This window comes from Rhinolophus ferrumequinum, chromosome 3, assembly GCF_004115265.2.
Source record: "Rhinolophus ferrumequinum isolate MPI-CBG mRhiFer1 chromosome 3, mRhiFer1_v1.p, whole genome shotgun sequence".
In the NCBI taxonomy this organism is placed as follows: Eukaryota; Metazoa; Chordata; class Mammalia; order Chiroptera; family Rhinolophidae; genus Rhinolophus; species Rhinolophus ferrumequinum.
The window spans coordinates 25,956,874-25,976,858 of record NC_046286.1 but is presented as its reverse complement, the minus strand read 5'-3'; the positions used below and the strand labels follow the sequence as shown (position 1 = coordinate 25,976,858).

Sequence of the window (19,985 nt, the reverse complement as noted above, 5' to 3'; positions counted from 1 at the left end):
CAGTCACCTGGCCTTGTGGGTCTTTTGTATTTTGTATTTCACCTTCCCTCAATTTAATAGAGCGTTCTCTATACATTAGACTCACAAAAGTTGTCTGATAATTTCTCTATTCATCAACTCTGTAATCTATTTAAAACTTTTAAGAGCTTTACCAGCATTCTTACTATTCACTTGTAAAAGCTCATTTTCTGCAAGTAAGAAAGAGCCAGCTGACTGCTATTCATAGCAGAAAGCATAACCTACATTCCCCATCTGTGGGTTCAGCCGAACAGTGTGATTGTTGACATCCCAATGATCATTATTTTTCCCAAAGCTTTAGTGTTCCTGCTGAAATCAGTGCTTTCTTGAGGCCAGCCTTTCAGATATAATAAAAAATGAAATAACCACGCTTTTGCCCAAAGACTTGAGACAAGCACTCAACCTTTCCAGAGGTTTCAGCATACCATAAAAGTTGGCTGCATCTATTTGATCTTCAGCTTTTAGTACATGTTACTTTTGTGTAAAACATTGTAGTACAGAGTATTCAGTCTATTCTTTTTATTGCAGAGTCCTAATGTATTTCACTAGCACCATAGTTATCAGAGGAAAATAAATTATAGCAGGGACTGTACCAGTTCAGGGGATTACAAGCATGATAATAAATCAGTGACAATGAGTTGTGATTTCAAGTGACCTCAATCTTAAGCTACTAAAATAAACAGAATAGTATCACTATGGTTAATGTTCCACATTTTGTTAAGTATTGAAGTGCAGACACATTCTCTCGTCTTGTGTGTGTGTTGTGTGTGTGTGTTTTGTGTGTGTGTGTGTGTGTGTGTATGTATGTAAATGACAGCACTGCACATCAATAGCCTCCAGGATGGAGTAGACATTGACATTTAGCAGCTCAGTTTCATAGATAGTCCATTGAGTCACATAGACAATGCTGTCATTTGGGTCACGTTGGTAAGGTTGGAATAACATGAGAGTGGATTCATTTTTGTTTGATTGGTTGGTTTGGTTATGTTTTTTTTTTAATTTTATAAAGAAATGTATCAAAGTATTTTACATAGTTCTCATGATAACTAAGTCATAACCAATATTTACACATTTTATTCAACTGTGGAGGTCAAAGTATTTTACATACTAAAGAATCTCAAAAACACACACACTGGCTTCAGACCAAGTCTGAAAACCATGCAGCTGCATACAAGGGTGACACACCCAAAAAGCAGAATGGGCAGGCACCAGATCCCTGCTAAAGTGAATCCTGTTCCATAGAGTCAGCCCCTGTACAGCAGCTCCTCCACTGTAGTCAAGGCCAGTCCTCACAACCTATCAGCCAGAAGGTCAGTCCTCCCTATTGTCATACACACAGCCCATAGCAAACTACAACAGGGTGGCACATACCACCCACAAAAGGGACACACCTGGGGAACCTGGCTCAGGTGACCAGGGAGACTGCACCACTGGGCCCCACAGGACACCACTACATAAGGCCAGCCCAGGAGACATACCAGCCCTGCATATCCATTTAAAAAACAAACAAACAAACAAAACATGGAGGGAGCCAAAATGGGGAGACAAAGAAACATGGCCCAAATGAAAGAACAGTACAAAGCTCCAGAACAAGAATGAAACAAATAGAAACAAGCACTCTACCAGAGGCAGAGTTCAAAACAATGTTTATAAGGATGCTCAATGATCTCAGGGAGAACTCAACAAAGAGATAGAAAACATAAATATGGAAATAGAAAACACAAAAAGAACCAGTCAGAAAAAAAGAATACGGTAACTGAAATGAAGAATACATTAGAGTGATTGAGAAGAAGATTGAGTCAGCGATTTGGTAGACAAGGTAGCACAAAACACCCAATCAACAGCAAAAAGAAAATAAGAATCCAAAAAAATAAGGATACTTTAATGGAAATCTGGGACAACATCAAACATACAGACATTTGCATAATGGAGTACCAGAAGGAAAAGAAAGAGAGCAAGGAATTAAAAACCTATTTGAAGAAATAATGATGGAAAGCTTCCCTAATCTGGTGAAGGAAGTGGACATACAAGTTCAGAAAGCACAGTGAATCCCAAACAAGATGAACCCAAAGAGGCCCACACCAAGACACAAAATAGTTAAAATTCCAAAGGTTAAAGACAAAGAAAATATCTTTAAAGCAGCAAGAGAAAAGCAGTTAGTTACCTAAAAGGGAGCTTCCATAAGACTGTCAGCTGAGTTCTCAAAAGAAACTTTGCAGGCCAGAGGCATTGGCAAGAAATATTCAAAGAGATGAATTTCAGGGACCTACAACCTAGATTACTCTATCAATCAAAGCTATCATTTAGAATTGAAGGACATAAAGAGCTTCCCAGATAAGAAAAAGCTAAGAGTTCATCACCACCAAACCAGTATTTTAAGTTGTGTTAAAAGATCAAACTTATGAATAATAAAATGGCTATAACAACATATCTGTCAACAATTACTTTAAATATAAATGTATTAAATGCTCCAATCAAAAGACAGCATGGCTGAATGGATAAGAAAAGACCCTTACATATGCTGCCTACAAGAGAACCAGTTCAAATCAAAAGACATACATAGATTGAAAGTAAAGGGATGGAAATAGATATTTCATAAAAATGTAGGGGTAAAAAGCTAGTACCATATGAAGAGCAGACAAAACAGACTATAAAACAAAGGCTATTAAGTGACAAAAGAAGGACCCAGTAACCCCACTTCTGGGTATTTATCTGAGGAAACCCAAAACGCTATTTCAAGGGGATGTGTACATCTATATGTTCACTGCAGCATTATTTACAGTAGCCAAGATGTGGAGGCAACCTGGGTGTCCATCAATGGATAAATGGATAAAGAGGAGGTAGTACACATATATAAGGGAATATTGCTCGCTCATGGAAGGGAATGGGTTTTTGCCATCTGTAGTGGCATGGATGGACCTGGAGGGTATTGTGCTAAGTGGAGTATATCAGACAGAGAAAGACAGACGCAATGTGATTTTGCTTATATGTGGAATCTAAAGAACAAAGCAAGCAAGCAAACAAATAAAACAAAAGCAAACTCATATTGATACAGAGAACATTTTGATGGTTGCCATATGGAGGGTCATTGGTAGGGTGGATGAGAAAAGGGAAGGGATTAAGAGTACAAATTTATTGTTACACATTAGTCATGGAAATATAGGGTATAAGGAATATATGAAATATAGTCAATAATATTGTAATAACTATGTATGGTGTCAGATGGGTACTAGGTTTATTGGGGTGATAGATGGCAGGGGGTTGGGAAACAGGGTGGAAAAGGTGAAAGAATTAAGAAGTACAAATTGGTAGCTACAAAATAGTCATTAGGATGTAAAGTATAGGAAATATAGTCAACAATATGGTAATAACTATGTATAGTGCCAGGTGGGTACTAGACTAGTCAGGGGGATCGCTTCTTAAATTATATAAATGTCTAACTACTATACTATGCACCTGAAATGAATATAAAGTAATATTGAATATCAACTGTAATTGAAAAAAATTTTAAAGGGGAGTTAAAAAGGTAAAGAGGAATAAGAAGCTGAAATTTCCAGGTATAAAAAAAAATAAATCATGGGGATACAATGTACAGCATAGGGAATATAGTTAATAATATTGTGATAGAGTGGTATGGTGCCAGATTGTTGCTGGACTTATCATGGTGTATAAATTACATCTGAAACTAATATAACATGGTGTGTTAGTTATAGTTTAATAAAAATATATTTAAAAAAGAAAAAATACCAAATTATTTTACATTTTTATCACTAAGTCATAACCAGTATTTACAAAATTTATTCAACTTTGGAGGTCAAAGTACTTTATATCCTAAAGAATCTCAATTACACATAAACACACACACACACACACACACACACAAACACACACACGCATGCTGACATAAATTTGGATTTCTCCCCATTCTATGGAGACTGTAAGATGAGAGTTTTCTCTGTTCCAGTCCCTTTCTCACAACACTTATTTCTCATCTGTATATATCCTGTTTTTCCTAGGGGCCGTGGGGGTGCCATTCCTCCTCCCCCACCACCTGGACGGGGTGTCCTCACTCCTCGAGGGACCACTGTGACCCGTGGAGCTCTTCCAGTACCCCCTGTAGCTAGAGGCGTCCCTACCCCGAGAGCCCGGGGGACACCAGCAGTGCCAGGATACAGGGCACCTCCTCCTCCAGCCCATGAGGCTTATGAAGAATATGTAAGTACCCTTGAGAAATCAGTTGTGAGGAAGAGTTAATTGGGTAACAAACTAAACCTCAAAGATATTCATATATGTTGAATATAGTAAATGATGTTTATTGCCAAAAATGAATGTCATTTGCAACAGGGTTAAAGCAGTGCATTTAAACCTTAACATTTTGGCAAAAGCTTTCATTTTACAGGAGCCATGCTTGTTGTTAGGACCAGTTAAATAGCTTGTGTTTTAAGAATCAAAGTATCCTGAGGATTTCTTATATTTAGAAGACTATCACTTTCAAAATGGAAATAATTATGAACATAATGTAAATTATCATATATTTAGAAGATTCTCCTGGGACATAATGAAAGTTAGCATAAACCTCAGAAATATTTGACAAATATAATGTGAGTATATTACAAACTTTGATAATCATGCATGAGAATGTGGCTGGTCTTTCCTTTATATATCCTTACAATCTCTTTCAATATATATGAAAGATATGGGATTGGCAGCTATGAAGAATTAAAAAAAATGTAGAAGAAGTGCAATGTCTATAAACATCCCCCTCTCTTATCATCCACTGTATTGCTTGATACACCCTTTGACCTTCCATCCAGGTTGCTACTATTCCACAGGTCGCATTGCATTCTAGTCCCTATATCCCTTTCTCCTACTAGATTGTGAAAATTGTAAAAAGGGACAGTTTCCTCTTCACTTGTATAACGATAGTCAGTCCACTCTAAATGTCAGGGTGTATTGATGCAAACCAGATCATCATCCTATGAAACAGATTCATGTTGCCGTTAACCTCTGCAGCACATTACTCTCCTGATCTGGATGTTTGTTTCATTCAACAACCCACAAACATCATGTCGTCTGTGAGTGATTACTTACTAAATATAAACTCTTCAAGGAGAGTTACTGCCACATGCTGGACACTCAAAACCTATAAATGTTCTATGGGCTGGTTAATCACCAAGTAAAATTTAAGCCAATAATAAAATGAGCATGGTTGATAGATGTCACTAAGACTACTTTAATATGGAGATTAAGTTAGTTTTGGGGAATAATGTTACTGCTTAAATAGGAAACAATAACTAATTCCTGCAAGAGTGAAGAAAAAATATTGATAGAAGTCCATTTCTAACAATAGTATAAGTTTTAGATGTGTTCTTCTAAAGTATCTTTTATACAAAATCAGGTCTTAATATTTAAAATCTTGGGCAATATGGGAATTCCAAAATCAGAAGCAGAAAACATATTTTACTCTATAAACAAGCCAAACCCACAGGTCATGAAATACAGAGTTTAGTCTTGGTTCTGCCACCTCTTCCCTGAGACATAGTATATACAAAATAAGTACTTGTTAAGTGAATGAATTAAAAATCTGCAACAGGGATAATGGGATCATGTTTTAATCTCTGAAGAACCTTCTAGTTTTACCATCTTTATGTACATTGCCACTATGGTGTTTTTGTCTTCCAAATAGAGGCTTATACAGTTAGATCTTTATTTCAAAAATTAAAGAAAGAGAAAAGCATTTTGGTTAATAGTGGTCAACACTGTTATTAATCAAAGAATTTATAAGGCACATATAGGGCACCATGAAAGAGAACAAGATAGGCAAATCGTTGTAGCCTTTCACAAGTATTCCAGTTTATAGTCAATAAGTCACCTTATAATGGCAAATAAGAGTAATCTATGAAAGCATAAAGAGTTTATAGGAACATGGGTAGAATAGGCGATATTCTGAAAGGTGGAAATCAAGGAGGACGGTTGGTTCTTAAAGTAAGAAAACGTATATGTAAAGTCATGTAATCTGAATGTTGTACGTACATTTAAATTATCTAATCCTTTTTATTCATTTACTTGGTCATTTAATGAGCGTCTATCTTATTTCAGGCACTGTTCTGAAGCTCCTAGAGAAGTAGTTGTGAACAAAACAGACCACATAGCTGCTTTCAATAAAACTTGGATTTTAGTGGAAAGAGACGGAAAACAAACATATATAAACTAATGAATTAAAGTAATGTCAGGTAGAGAATAAGCGCTCTCAAGAGAGGTAGAGGGAGGGCACTACCGCAGAATGGGCCCTTAGGAAAGGTTGTTCTGAACTGGAAAGTTTGGCAAATGAAGGGGGGCGTCTAGGCCAAGGGGTTGCCTCTAAAGAAACAGCTAACTTAAATGCCCTGAAATGGAGCCTGCTTGAAATATATGGGGATGAGGAAGGAGGGCACTGAAGCTGGAGCAAAATGTATGAGGGGAGGTAGTAGATAAGGTCAAGAGATGGACAGGACAATTCATGTTACCACTGGAAATTTTTGTGCAAGAAAGGGATGAGATCTTTCTTGCGAGACAAGAAAGAGACGATATATATATATATATATCGTGTGTGTGAGTGTGTGTATATATATATATATATATATATATATATATATACATATTCTTTTTTTTTTTTAATTGGGGACTATTGGGGAACAGTGTGTTTCTCCATGGCCTATCAGCTCCAAGTCGTTGTCTTTCGATATAGTTGTGGAGGGCACAGCTCGGCTCCAAGTACAGTCGCCGTTTTCAGTCTTTAGTTGCAGGGGACGCAGCCCACCATCCCATGTGGGAATTGAACCGGCAACCTTGTTGTTGAGGGCTCACGCTCTAACCAACTGAGCCATCCAGCCACCACTCCGGAAGCTCAGCGGCAGCTCGTTGTCTTCAATCTAGTTGTGGAGGGGGAAGCTCACTGGCCCATGTGGGAATCGAACTGGCAACCCTGATGTTCAGGGCTTGCGCTCTAACAAACTGAGCCATCCAGTTTCTGGATTTATATTTTTAAAGGTTTATCTTGCCTGCATCATGGAGAACAGAATATGGGGTGGGGTGGACACAAGTGAGACTGGTGAGTAACTCATTGCAATATCTCCCACTGACAAAATGATGGCTTGGAAGGGATGAGAAGAGGTTAGATTCTGAGTGTACTGTGAAAATGATCTGTTAGGATTTGATGATGGAATAAATGTAGGATGTGTGATAAAAAGAAAGGAGTAAAGGATAATTTTTGTGAAGTGAAGGTTAAACTGAACCCAGGTTAAATTGAGATGTCATTTATTAAAATGAGGAGTACCACGGGGTAAGTGGAAAGTTCAGTTTGAGATCCTACTGAAGGTGTTTGGCCTTCAGGGAAGTCTGTTGTGTTGCTGGGGGGACAGGACCTGCCATTGGAAACCGACAGCAGCATCCTGATTTGAATTCTAGCTGTGTCTGTAGCTGTGTAATTTACAAACACTCCAAGGCTTAGATTTCCCTTCTATGTATTGGAGACAACCATCAGCCTCACAAAACTGCGTTGATATTAGAGATAATACACTATGTATATAATATATAATATATTAAAAATAACATTCATAGCACTTATAACATAAGTGTGCCTGACTACCTAGAACATATAGACGTTCAGTAAAAAGTAATTATTATATAAAACTCCATCACGTAAAATATTCTTTAATTTCTGTCTGGGGTAAGCTATGGACCCGTTAAAGTCACGTTTGTGAATTAATTGGGCATCATTGGTTGCAAATAGCAAAACACATTTTATCTTCTTTTTGTAATAAATAACTAAGTAAACAAATGAACAAACACACCTGGGAGGTGATATATGACTGTAACATCATGAACTTCCATAATAGAAATGCCATCAGGCCTTAAGAAAGGTCTGAGTCAAAGAACTAGAAACTATCAAGAGTTTCTCCCCATATCTCTTCTCTTTTTTTCTCAGCATCTATGTTTCTATTTCATTTTAATCTACAGGCTGGATTTTGGGGCTTCTCTAGTCAACATGGGTCAGCACATGGTGAAATATGTCTACCCTAGAGCTGCCAAATTTACACGTCCAGTTCCTGTCACCTGTAGGGACTGATTGGCTGGTTGTCTCTCAGTCCTAATCTAGATCCCCAGGTAGGAGAATCATATTCACCCAGGCTCGTCAGGTTACTAATGCTAGTGAGTCAGCTATGGACAGTAGGGCAGGAGTTTCTGGAAATGAGGTCTGGGATCAGCCACCAGTGGTGAGTGTCAGGTAGAGGTGAAGTTCACAAAATATAAACATGGTTCTTAAGGACCTAACCCCAAGTCTAGTGTGGGAATGACACTAGTTTCAGAGAAGGAGAAAATATTATGAACTTGGCAGGTATACCAAAATAAATGTATGATAACGTACTGTTGATCACAGGAAAAAGTAGATCCTGTTTTTAAAAAACTCTTTTATGCCATATGAAAACCTGTCACATGTCATTATTTTTAATTTTTTTCTATAAACAATCCAATGAGTACATACAGTACTTTACTACACAGCTGTAAACTGCTGACAGCAGTCTTTTGAAGTCTCAGCACCAAGCTAGATTAACACTGAAGAGCTGTTACTCTGCTCTAATTTTAAATTATTGATTCCTCTGGAAGGTATAAGAAAAACAAAGTTTAAGTGTCTCAGTAACAAAATAATGGCACCGTGCTGAGTTGATGGTGAAAATCTCAAGGAGTTCTTAACTTTCAGATAAAATTTCTTAGAAAAGGTCCCCTTTATTATAAATGGCACTACAAGCCAATTCACTCTTCAGACTCTTCCTTCTTCCCTGCTGAGTCTCAGCATTAACTTTCTGGCCACACAGACTGCATATAGGTAATCAAATCCACTGCTTGCAGCTTGCCTGACAAGAAACAGCTTATTGTAAATAAGATTGCTGTTTAAAACCATCATTAGTGTTAGCTAGGCCTAAAAAAAAAAAAAAAAAAAAAAAAAAAAATGTGGATTTTTATTTGTTACACATCCTGATCCACTTTAGATATTTTAAATTTTCTTTGCATTGACCTTCTGTTAAGAAGAATACATTTATATTTTAGAGATCCATCATCATGATTGAAGTATATTTAGGGAACTGAAAAGTAGATTTCAGAAAAAAAACACCCACACACCAAAATATGAAGTCGATTAGCTCTATGGTGTTAAAAGAGAGTAAACTAAAACTTAAACTACTAGGTTCCAGTCACTGTATACTAATTTACTTAATCTCTGATAACGCAACCAACCAGTTATTAATTAACTGTTTTAGGAGAAGAGGAAACTGAAGCTTGGAATTCAGACTTTCACCTCGTTTTCTGTCTCTAAAACCTCTGTATCTTTATCACGTTAAAATATTTTACATAGTACTTGTCTCATGGAGAACTCACACATATATATACAGAACATGTGTCTTTCATACCTCCTATCCATACTTCTTTGCATTCTCTTAGCAATATTTAGGACATCGTCCAGCCCCTGCATGAACACCTCTCAGTACCTCCAGAAACTAGGTGCTGGAAGTATAAAAACTGTGATTAAAAAGACTGTCTCTACTCTCACAAGTGTGCCATCTAGTGGGGAAGACAAAGATTAGTCTAACAACTAAGGCATGTGATTTCTGTATAGAGCTATCTTACTCTTTTCCTCTATTAGAAATAATTTTTGCTCGTTTCTCCTCTTTATTAGAAGATTAAACATCCTAAAGGCAGGAAATGTTTCTTAAATGTATTTTATCTTTGCAGTTCTAAGTAAAGTGCTTGCTAATAGCAATTGAATTGAACCTACCTATGACATTGTTAGAAAGACATACATATTCACACTCACGTACATATACATATTTTATATAAATATTAAATGACTGAGAGTACAACATAGCATATATTAAGTGCCAAAAAGAGATTATACTTGCTCCAAAGGGGAATTATCACTACTGGCATGGATGCTTTAGAAAAGCCTCTAAAAGGGTAAGGAAAACAATAATAGCAAACAAAGATGAATAAGTATAACTTTGAAAAGTAGAGAGAAGAGAGAGGAAGCGCTATGCAAAAGGGATAATAAGTGGGAGGGCAAGAAAAGGGACGTTTCAAAGCAAATCTAAAAAATCTGAGAGGGCAATTTGGGGAAACAAGAATTCTTTTAAGATAGCACTGGAAATAATATGGAGTTGTAGATAACCTAAAATGCTGACATCATAACTTTACTTGTCCATGTAAAGGTTTTTGAGCAGAGGATAAACTAAGATTTGGGGTAATTTTATAATTCTCAATTGTTTAGTGGATTGGAGACACAGTGAAGAAAGAAGATTTAGGGATTAAATAAGAGTGAGGTTTACTGAGATGTGTTTACAAAGATAGCACTGAAGATGGAAACAATAGGATTTAATGACAAGTGGATGTGGGAGGAAAAGAAAAAGCAATGAAGGCTCATTCCAAGGTATGTTAGTATATGGATGGGGGTGAGAGTTGGGGGACAGAAGGAAGGACGGTTGTGGGGAGGGCTAGGCAAGAAAGAAGTTCCTTTCAGAGACACTGGGAGAGTCCTATCAGTGTACTCACGGGATGAGATCTCTTGTTGCAAAACCAAGGTATTTTACCTCCTATATGTTGAGATCACTTCCTCACCTGTCACACTTTTCATTTGGTCAGATGGTTTTAGAGGGCGCATGGCTATTTGTGAGAGAGTGCTAAGTGAATTTTGTGTTGGAGATTCATTTAGTTTGCATTTAGTGGAATACTTTTATGTGTATAATTTAGGTATTCCTGACATTATTTTATAAAAATGATTCCAGGAATACTCTTACTCACTAACCTATTGTCATGACACAATAGTTCATGGATGGAAGACTGACTATTTGATTGTGAACTGCAGCACTGATGCAAAAAGTATGTATTTAGTGGTGGAAAAAAAAAGTTTTCAGTTGTATTGGGCCAGATCTGTTCTGTGTAAAACTCTTCCTATCACTCAGCTCAGCTATGAACGAAACGTGATAGAAGTTTCCCTCAATTTGACACTAATCCTAATAGCCTATAACAGAACCAGTAGTAAGTTGTGAAACTGAAAGAATCTTTTCAAAACTGTCAAAAATAACAAAATTGTTCTATCAACCGTGCTAGAGAAAGAAAACCCTGAATTTTCTGTCCTCGCTACAGAAAATATTATAATTTTAGAAGGTGATCAAAAATTATGCCTCTAAAAAACATGGAAAAGTAGTATGGGTATAGATAAGGCAGTTTAAAAAAAATACTATACTGTTTTCTGGATTTGGAGAATTTGTAGTATTTTCAGCTTTTAACATTTGGTAGTTGGTTGTGATTGTCTTTCTCATTCAAGATAAACGTTTACTGTAATGTTTAATTTGTATTCATAATTTTATAAGCTTTTTTCTTATAGAATGCAAAATTGTATAATCTTCAGGACCCACAAACTCTGGATCTGCCAAAACAATAGCAACATTTGTAGGAAAGTGTATATGGAGGGCTGGAGGATTGGGATGGGATACTGTTTGAAGGAAAAGCTGACTGTAACCTTAGTTTCTTTCTAGTCTTGAAAGTCTGTGCTGGACCGTGTTTAACCATGTTGGTGCTGTTAATAAATAAAAGTTAATGATGTCTTTTTAACAAAGGTTGTATGCAAAATTAAATGTGCATCGAAAAGGCTCGTAACTTCTACAAGTATTCCATCAGAATATCACACCCTATGCAAATATAGTGACAACATCAATATGTACTTAAATAAACACTCTGATTGTTTATATGTTGCTTTAGCACACACACAAAAAAAACAAACCAACAAACAATAACAGAAAACCTTCAGGTACACAAAATAGTTTCTAGTTTCCTAAGATATAGACCCAATTTATTTTTAAATCGTCTCATGTTTTCGCCAATGATTAATTATCAGATATCAGAGAGTTGTATGGGGGCACAACAAAGCAAGAAGAGATGTGAGTTTAATGCTACATGAGAAATTTTGTATAATCCATCATGTTAACCTAATTTATAAAATTCATTTTGACAGTGTTTTTAGAAGCATTTCTTTCCATCGGTCTTAACTAAGCCTATCGGCATTCCAGCCCATCTTATCATCTAATTCAGACTCTGAGGCATCCTTCCAGTAACAATGAGAAAACTAGAAAATTCACTGGTAAATCAATAGTCCTTAAAATTCCATAAATGAGTACAGGCTGCCAACCTTCAGTTTCATGTGTATGGAACATTTTTTTTGACAGGAGAGGGAAATAAGTATTAAATGATAATTGAAATCAATTCTCATGCCATTTTTGTGGAAGGAAAGATTACGAGCCTGATCTGTAATGTATTTTGAGGGGAGCCACCTGTAGTGGTTTTCTGTGTAATTGCCAAGAGCCTTCACCCAATGAAAGGAGATTTTTATTAGACTTTCTAGATTAGATATTTGTATTCCATTAAACATTCTTGTTTGCATTTCATATTATAGTCTCCTCTTAGTAGAGAGTAATATACCAGAATGTATCATAGGTTTTTATGTTTTGAAATGTAACTAAATATTTAAAATAATCAAAACATGTGAGGTTAATGAAATATATTTTGAAACTGGAAGATGGGCGGAATACTGCTGTGGTCCAAGTCTCCATAGAAAGGAAATGATATTTGATCACTATTAAAATATTAAATTATTTGCCCCCAACATACAAGATTCCATCTTTTAAAATTGTGTGCATTTTCTTCTGAAGTTTAAACTTAAAGAAACAATTCTTCTAGAATCATGTCTTGGATTTTTAAGTGATTTTTAGAACAGATGCAGATTCTTCTGTTGGCCACAACACAACAGGTTGTCAATCCTGTATCTTATAATTATCATGATACATAATATCCTTTGTAACACTTACAGGATGAAAATAGGTTTCTTCTCTGTGGCTTTTTTCAGATGACTGTTAGCTGATGGAAAGTATCATATCACAGAGTTTCCTCTATTTTAGAGTTTCCTCTAGGTGCTGCTAAGGGAAAATTTCCATAGTATTTTTGTAGTGTCTGCTATAGGTATGGGGAGGAAAACAGTAGCAAAAATGTCAAAAATCGCCTCCTTAGTCTTAGGGAATTCTACTGTTTTCTGTTTTTAGCATTATAAGTACATTTTAGGTTGTATTATTTTTATCTTTGGTTCATACACATGGCCTCAGGATTAATAATGAAAGTGAGTTGAGCTTTAATTTACTTCTAGAGGAATGTTCTTAAGAAGCTCTGCTGGTTACAAATCAATAGTTTTTCTATCATTGCTTTTTTCCCCTTCTGAGTTGATTATGATTTTGATGATTGTATCCCCATTGAAAAATCAAGACCTTGCATAGGTGACAAGTCATACCCAGGCATCCTAAAATTTATTTTTTCGTTTGTTGGTTGAAACTCGTTGTTCTATGTGTTTTGCCAATATCACCCTTACAATTTTCTGAAAACTTAATTAAATACAGTCGCCTAGCTAGCTAGATTGTCAATAGCATTTGCAGAAAACCAAATAAGAATGGGTAAGTAGGATTGAGTCCTCGTCTAGATTTTGGCTCACGTCCAGTATGGATTCCTCATTCAGGGGGAAATAGTGGCTGCTAAACCTTTCCATCAGTCACAGATCTTTGTGATTATTTTCTGTTATATCTTATGAGCTAAAGGCTTTTACTGGGGAAGCTACAAATGTTCTTTGCAATAACTTCTAATAATCTCAATATTTGAAATAAGACCATTGAAGATGGGAAACTACACTTTCTCTGTATGTGAAACCATATTATGGATCTATTTGGCTAGAGAAGGGACACAAGAAGGATCCTCGTTTACCCCTTCTGCTTGTATGTCTTAGAAACAAAATAGAGAATATACTTTTTATTTCTCCATATTCCTTCTTGTATTCCCATTCACTCTTCATCAGAATCTCAGACTTCTAAACATCCATGTAAATTGAGTTTGTTCTCTGTTTTACACTCACATGGATACTAACAAATCTGGGGAGTTACAGATCCAACTGGTATGTATGAGTGCTGGATGGAAGGCTAGGGATCCTGGAGGATGAGCAATTTGTTCTTTCAAGTGATCTTTTCTTTCTTCTTTTCTGCCTCTATGAATAAGCCTGAAATCTTTTCTGGTTTGTTTTGTTTGTTTGTGTGTTTGTTTGTTTTTTGCTAGGAAAAAATTTGAAGCAACAAACTCACCTAATTTGAATCATGGGGATTGTGTGTCATAGAGATGAGGGAGATTTTTGCTTTTAATGTTCTTGCTGTTCTTCCTGTGAGCAACAGTACTAGATATAACTACTTGAAAATGAAAGCCAATGCCCTTTGCTGTAATTTCAGCCCACATTGTAATTTCTGGTGGTCACTTGCATTGCGATTATTTTTATTAAATAGTAACAGCTTGAACTTATGCCTTTGCAGTATAATAAATAACCAGCCAGAATAGTAACTGGTACCCACCACTGATATATATATTCAGCTGTTCTGCACAAGTACAGAAAACCAGTTGGTCTCCACGCTACTTAATCAGATCTCAGATCTAATTGGTTGGGGCCTGAGCCATTCCAGCTGTTAAATATTGTACCACTAAATATTAGACTGGTGAAATTCTAGTAGAAATGCAGTATTACAGAATTTTACAAATAGACAAATTAAATCATCTAAGTTTAGAAGTTAAGAGGCTTCCTTAGCTAAGCCATTGGAGTAGTTGTCCAAGATAGCTGGTTGCACTACACCAAAACCACTTTTGTCAGTTACAGCTTTGTCATGCACTTTTTGTTGTTATAAAGTGTCTTATCCAATCCACTACTTTATTTTAATATGAAAGAAATTAAGGTTCTGAGAATGAATGATTGAACTAAAGTCACACACTTTGTAATGCCACTCACAGGTCTCCTGATTTTCGCTGCAATGCTTTTACTAAGGAATATTACAAGGAGCAGGGGTGAGGGGCTGGGGGTAGACAACCACAAACACACTCACTCCTGTGTCTTCCAAATAACTAGACTAATCATCTGGCACCCATGTGAAGCTGAGTTTCAAGCTTTTCTAAAATTTATAGGGAGTAGACTGAGAGGGTGACATATGAAAATATTTGAGCCCTCACCCCAATCAAATCTACCAATGAGGTTTATAGGACTCACATTTCTCGTTATCCTGTTTTCCTTCATCAGAAACCTAACGGCCTTCTAGAAGTTTCTCTGTCTTTTATCTCTTTAAGTTAGTGACACTCCCAGAGAAACAAATATTTGCCAAGAGCAAAACATAAACAAAAGTGGAAACCCTAGTTTTCCTTTATTTATCGGAGTAGTTCCTTCTTGGAAATAGGATTTATGGAAATCATGTAAGACCATCTTTTTCCCATGTTCTCTCTTACTTCTTTCTAATACTGTACCCAGCAGTCAGGAGTTACAGATGTGAAGACAGGAGTGTTGTTTACTCTAATGGAGCAAGCACAACCTGGGGGCAGGAAAATGTTTTAGGAGATATGTTGGGGGATTTAGTAGATAAAAAGTACTAAGTACTTACTCATTAAGTAGGAACTGACTCCTATATTTGAAACCAGATTTTCAGTAAACACGTCTCTTCTGTTTTACATTCCAAATGTAAGTTAAAGCATTTTAAGCAATACATTATAGAACAGGATTATACGCTTAAAGGTCTAAATACAATGAAACAAAAATATATTTCACTCTATATCTAGATCTCATTTAAGATTTCCTTTTACATAAGAAGATATATTCTTAAATTTTGGACAACATAATATGATAGTTTTCATATGTAACTTAAGCAGCAAATGTCATCCCAAAGTAAATCTACTAAATCCCCTCCCTCCCAGAAAGCAATATCCATGAAAATGGCTTCCCAAACTAACAAGTTTCATCAAGTCATATTCTGCTTTTTTCTGTTCTAATCTCCTTCCAGAGCGTGCATAACATCCCATTTTCAGCTTTCATCTCCAAAACTATCATAAACCTTGACTCTCCTCTTGGCCTGTTTGTTCGAGAGTCTCCAGTTATTTGTGGATCTTTCCACTCAAACAGTATTTCTCTTCTTACACCCATGCATCTAAAACATTTATCAACATCTCCCAGTTAGGATTCTCCTTGGTTTGTCTATTTCTGTTTACTTGAATCTCAAAAATCTAAAGGTCATCTTTAGAATATTTTCTCTTTTCAATGCTAAATTCAGATTAGTGTTCCTAAAATCATCAGTCTCTCCCTGTTGCTCAATAGGTAAAATTCCAAATTCCTAATTTTTCATGCACAATATTATGAGAAGATAAAGATGAATACTTCAGTTTTATGAGCTTATAGTTAACTGTGTTTCATTTTCAAATGTGATTTTGACCAAGAATAAAAATAGATAAGCAAGCACCAGAAAAAAAAATCTTAAATTTTTATAGCCAGTACAGTTAACAGAGATAATTCTTAGTACATTAAAATCTCTTGTGCTAGTTGATTCAATTCAACGTAACATTTATTGAATGCCCATTCTATATTATGTTATTTCCATGGGAAGAAACAATGAGAGATAAAAACGGCAGTCACCTTTAATAGATGTCTATTGTTTGTTAGACTTTGCCATACATAATCTCACAACCTTAATCAAAGGTAACAGGCATAGGCCTTTTTGTTCCCATTAAGAAATTTGGGGGTCAAAAAATTAGATAAATCTATCAGTCACCTGTCTGATAGCAGAGCCAGGTAAATCTGTCTTCAAAACTAACCGCCTGTTGGATATAAAGATGTAAAAGGAAAAGTTCCTGGCTTTAAAAGGGCAACGGATAAGATACCTAGACAAAAACAAAGCTCACAGGTTCAGTGCAGAGTACATAATTTGTGAGGATGAACACAAAACTTCCCTGTTAGATATATGCTGATGTTTTGCTGACCTACCTTACAAACTGGCTGTAGAGTAGTTATGACACCTGCTGGAAATCCCTTTAAACTAACTTTTTAAAATTTTCTTTGCTTCCATTCAGAAAGGTCGAAGAACTGATTAGTTCTAATGCTATCTATTTGATATTGTACAAAAATAGAAATTTAGGGAAAAAGCAACCAATAATCTTCAACTTTATCGTAGTCAGGATAGATAGAATTGGCTGGGACAGGTAGATGCATTCTTACATTCTTTGGAGGTCTAGAATATTAAAAGTAGCAAAAAATGATAATAATAATAATGGTATTGATAATAGAAACAACTAATATAATTAAGTACCTATAAGCCAGACACTATGCAAAATTCTTTACGTCCAGTATTTAATTTTTATAAAAACCTTATTATGTTGGTATTATTTCCATTTTACAGTTGAAGAAACTGAGGTTTAAAGAAGTTAACTAGCATGCCAAAAATTGCTGAGCCAGTAAGCAGCAGAACTAGTATTCGTAAGTCAAATTTCAAGGGCGGTGCTCAGTGTCTAAGCTATTACACAACAATATAGTAACTACACACGGCAGGTGTTTGCCTAAGTGTTTTATACGCATGGACTTAAGGTATCCTGTTGGCACCTTTACCAGATAAGCCTGTTACTGTCTGAGATACCAAAGTTTACATGCAGAGAGAGATTGAGTAGCTAAGCCAACATCATCCCTGTGACCAGCAGCAAAACTGGGATTTCAAGACAACTGGTCTGGCCCAATCCTCCCTACTCTGCTCTCTGAGGAATCTTGCAAAAAGATATATATATTTTGGACAATTAGTTTCAAATGATACCAATGAGGAAAGAATGAGTGAAAATCTCCAAGAAACCACTTAGTAAAATCTACACAGACTATAGTGAACATATAAAAACGGGTGTGGGCGGGGGAGAGGGAAGGCTTGAAAGCCAAGTTGGAGCAAAATAAGAAAGTGGCCTGTGGAAGAAATACCTGGAAGAGAATTTAGTTATTAAGTCCATTGTTACTGGTGACTTGTTAAACGTTTCTCTGACATGGAGCGTTAATGTGAATGTGCGTACACGTCAGCCAACTGAAGCGGGTGGACACCAAAGGCAAAAAGCGCCACTGAAAGCTTGTGTAATAATCTCAATAGGAGAGAAATAGAAAAGAGGGGACACTGGGAAACGTTATGGAAGGTATAGTAAATTAATTCAAGAAAACTCTGGAACTAATTCCAGAATTTCAGTTGTGCAAAACATTTTAGGTAATCTAAAAATAGAATGTTATTCAAGATTGTTTTTTTTTTTTTTTGGCTTGAAAATGGTTTATTCTAGAAAACATTTTGAAAATTTATTTATATGGCAGTTAATTTCTTTTTTCCACCTTTAATGAGACATTATCGTCATATAACATGTTAGTATAAGGTATACAATGTGATAATTAGGTACATGTATATAATGCAAGTTATTACCACAATAAGGTTAGTTAACATATCTATCCCCTCACATTATTACGACTCTGTGTGTGTGTGTGTGTGTGTGTGTGTGTGTGTGTGTGTGTTGGTGACACTGAGATCTACTCTCTTAACTTCCAAGTATATAATACAGTATTGTTAATTATAGTCAACATGTTGTCCATTAGAGCTTGTATTTATCTTATAGGTGGGAGTTTGTACCCTTCATCAATATCCCCACATTTCCCCCACCCTCAATATTATTTGTTTATCACACTTCTTTTTATTGTATACCCTGTTTTTCAATTTATGTACATCATTGTAAAAGCTTCAGTTAGGACACATTTTAGGCAATTGTTTATAAAACACTGTCTGTAAACGAGGTTTTATAAGATTTAGAAGAGAAAAATGGCTTTTATTGTTTTACTGTAAGTAAAATAGTGTAGTCATATCATGACTACAGATTTCTCTTCATCCAAGTTCTTGAACCACTTTCTAAAGAAATGTTTAAATATATCATCACTATAGCATAGTGAGCTTTACACTATTTTTTTTAGAGGCACCAATCTGTCAAAGGCAATTTTAGACTTTATTCCAGTTACATAATAGTAAGGAACACATTTTTTTTGTTTGTTTTGTTGTGTTTTGCTTAGTAGTTTTATCTTTATTATCTGTCAGGCGTTACTTCCCTATCTGCAGGACCTCTGCAGCCCCTGAGGGGAGCAGTATAGGTCTGGGTAAGTGTAATTCCCTGAGGGCAGGACCAGGGGCTGAGTCAAAAGAGGAAAGCACAAGGCCCAAATACAGTGCAGGGAAGGCAACAGGAAGAAAACGCAGGACCTCCTGATTACTAGAAATATTCTCTTCCTCTTACATGTAGCTTCCCTTGAATTTTCTGTTTCTACTCCTAGGAAAGCATTTAAACCATACTCTATTGAGTTGTGGAATGGTCATTATCCCAATATATTTTCTAGACATTCTTATCCCTACTAGCTTTCTACCTTTCTTCCTGTTCTTTCATGTCCTTTAGCCAGACACGAACCAGGACATCTATAGAGTACTCAAGACTGCCGGTCCAATGCAGGGGTCAGTAAACCTTTACTGTAAAAGGCCTGAAAGTAAATATTTTTGGCTTTGAGGGAAATACCATCTCTACCATGACTACTCAACTTTGCCATTTGTAGCACAAAAGGAACTGTACACAATACGTAAATGAACGAGAGTAACTATATTCCAGTAAAACTTGACTTACAAAAACAGGAGGCAGGGCCATATTGTCTAGCATCCATTATATTTTGTGTTTACCTCACGACAAATATCAGAATCAAATTAATAAGGAACCTATTTCTGCAAAGGTGGCAAAAAGAAGACCCTGGAATTTTAGCTTTTGTGAATTTCCTGAGGCTGCTCCTTTTCTCAGAGGAGATTCATGTCAAAGTGAAGACATAGAATATTACATAAAACCATCAAATTTACTCAGTTTGTTCTCAGAGATGATGGCTTGCATAGAATTGTTTTTATTTCAAGCCTCTCCCGCCCTTTTAATTTACAGATACATATATGATGCAGCATACTGCTAAATTGCTCACTACAACAGCTGAATACCATTAAAGAAAAAAAAATCTCATTTTC

The 19,985-nt window shown here is 36.0% G+C and overlaps 1 protein-coding gene across 2 annotated transcripts in view; it reads left to right on the top strand.

Moving 5' to 3' along the window:
- Window positions 1-19,985, top strand: part of KHDRBS2 (KH RNA binding domain containing, signal transduction associated 2) — a 518,678-nt gene that overhangs the window by 323,682 nt on the left and 175,011 nt on the right. For both annotated transcript variants that reach the window (XR_004421664.1, XM_033093385.1), the window contains exon 6: window positions 4,035-4,233. Coding sequence is in view for 1 of the 2 variants with exons in the window: in XM_033093385.1 (XP_032949276.1) it covers window positions 4,035-4,233 (199 nt within the window). In the remaining variant the exon portion in view is untranslated. The remainder of the gene's footprint in view (window positions 1-4,034; window positions 4,234-19,985) is intronic.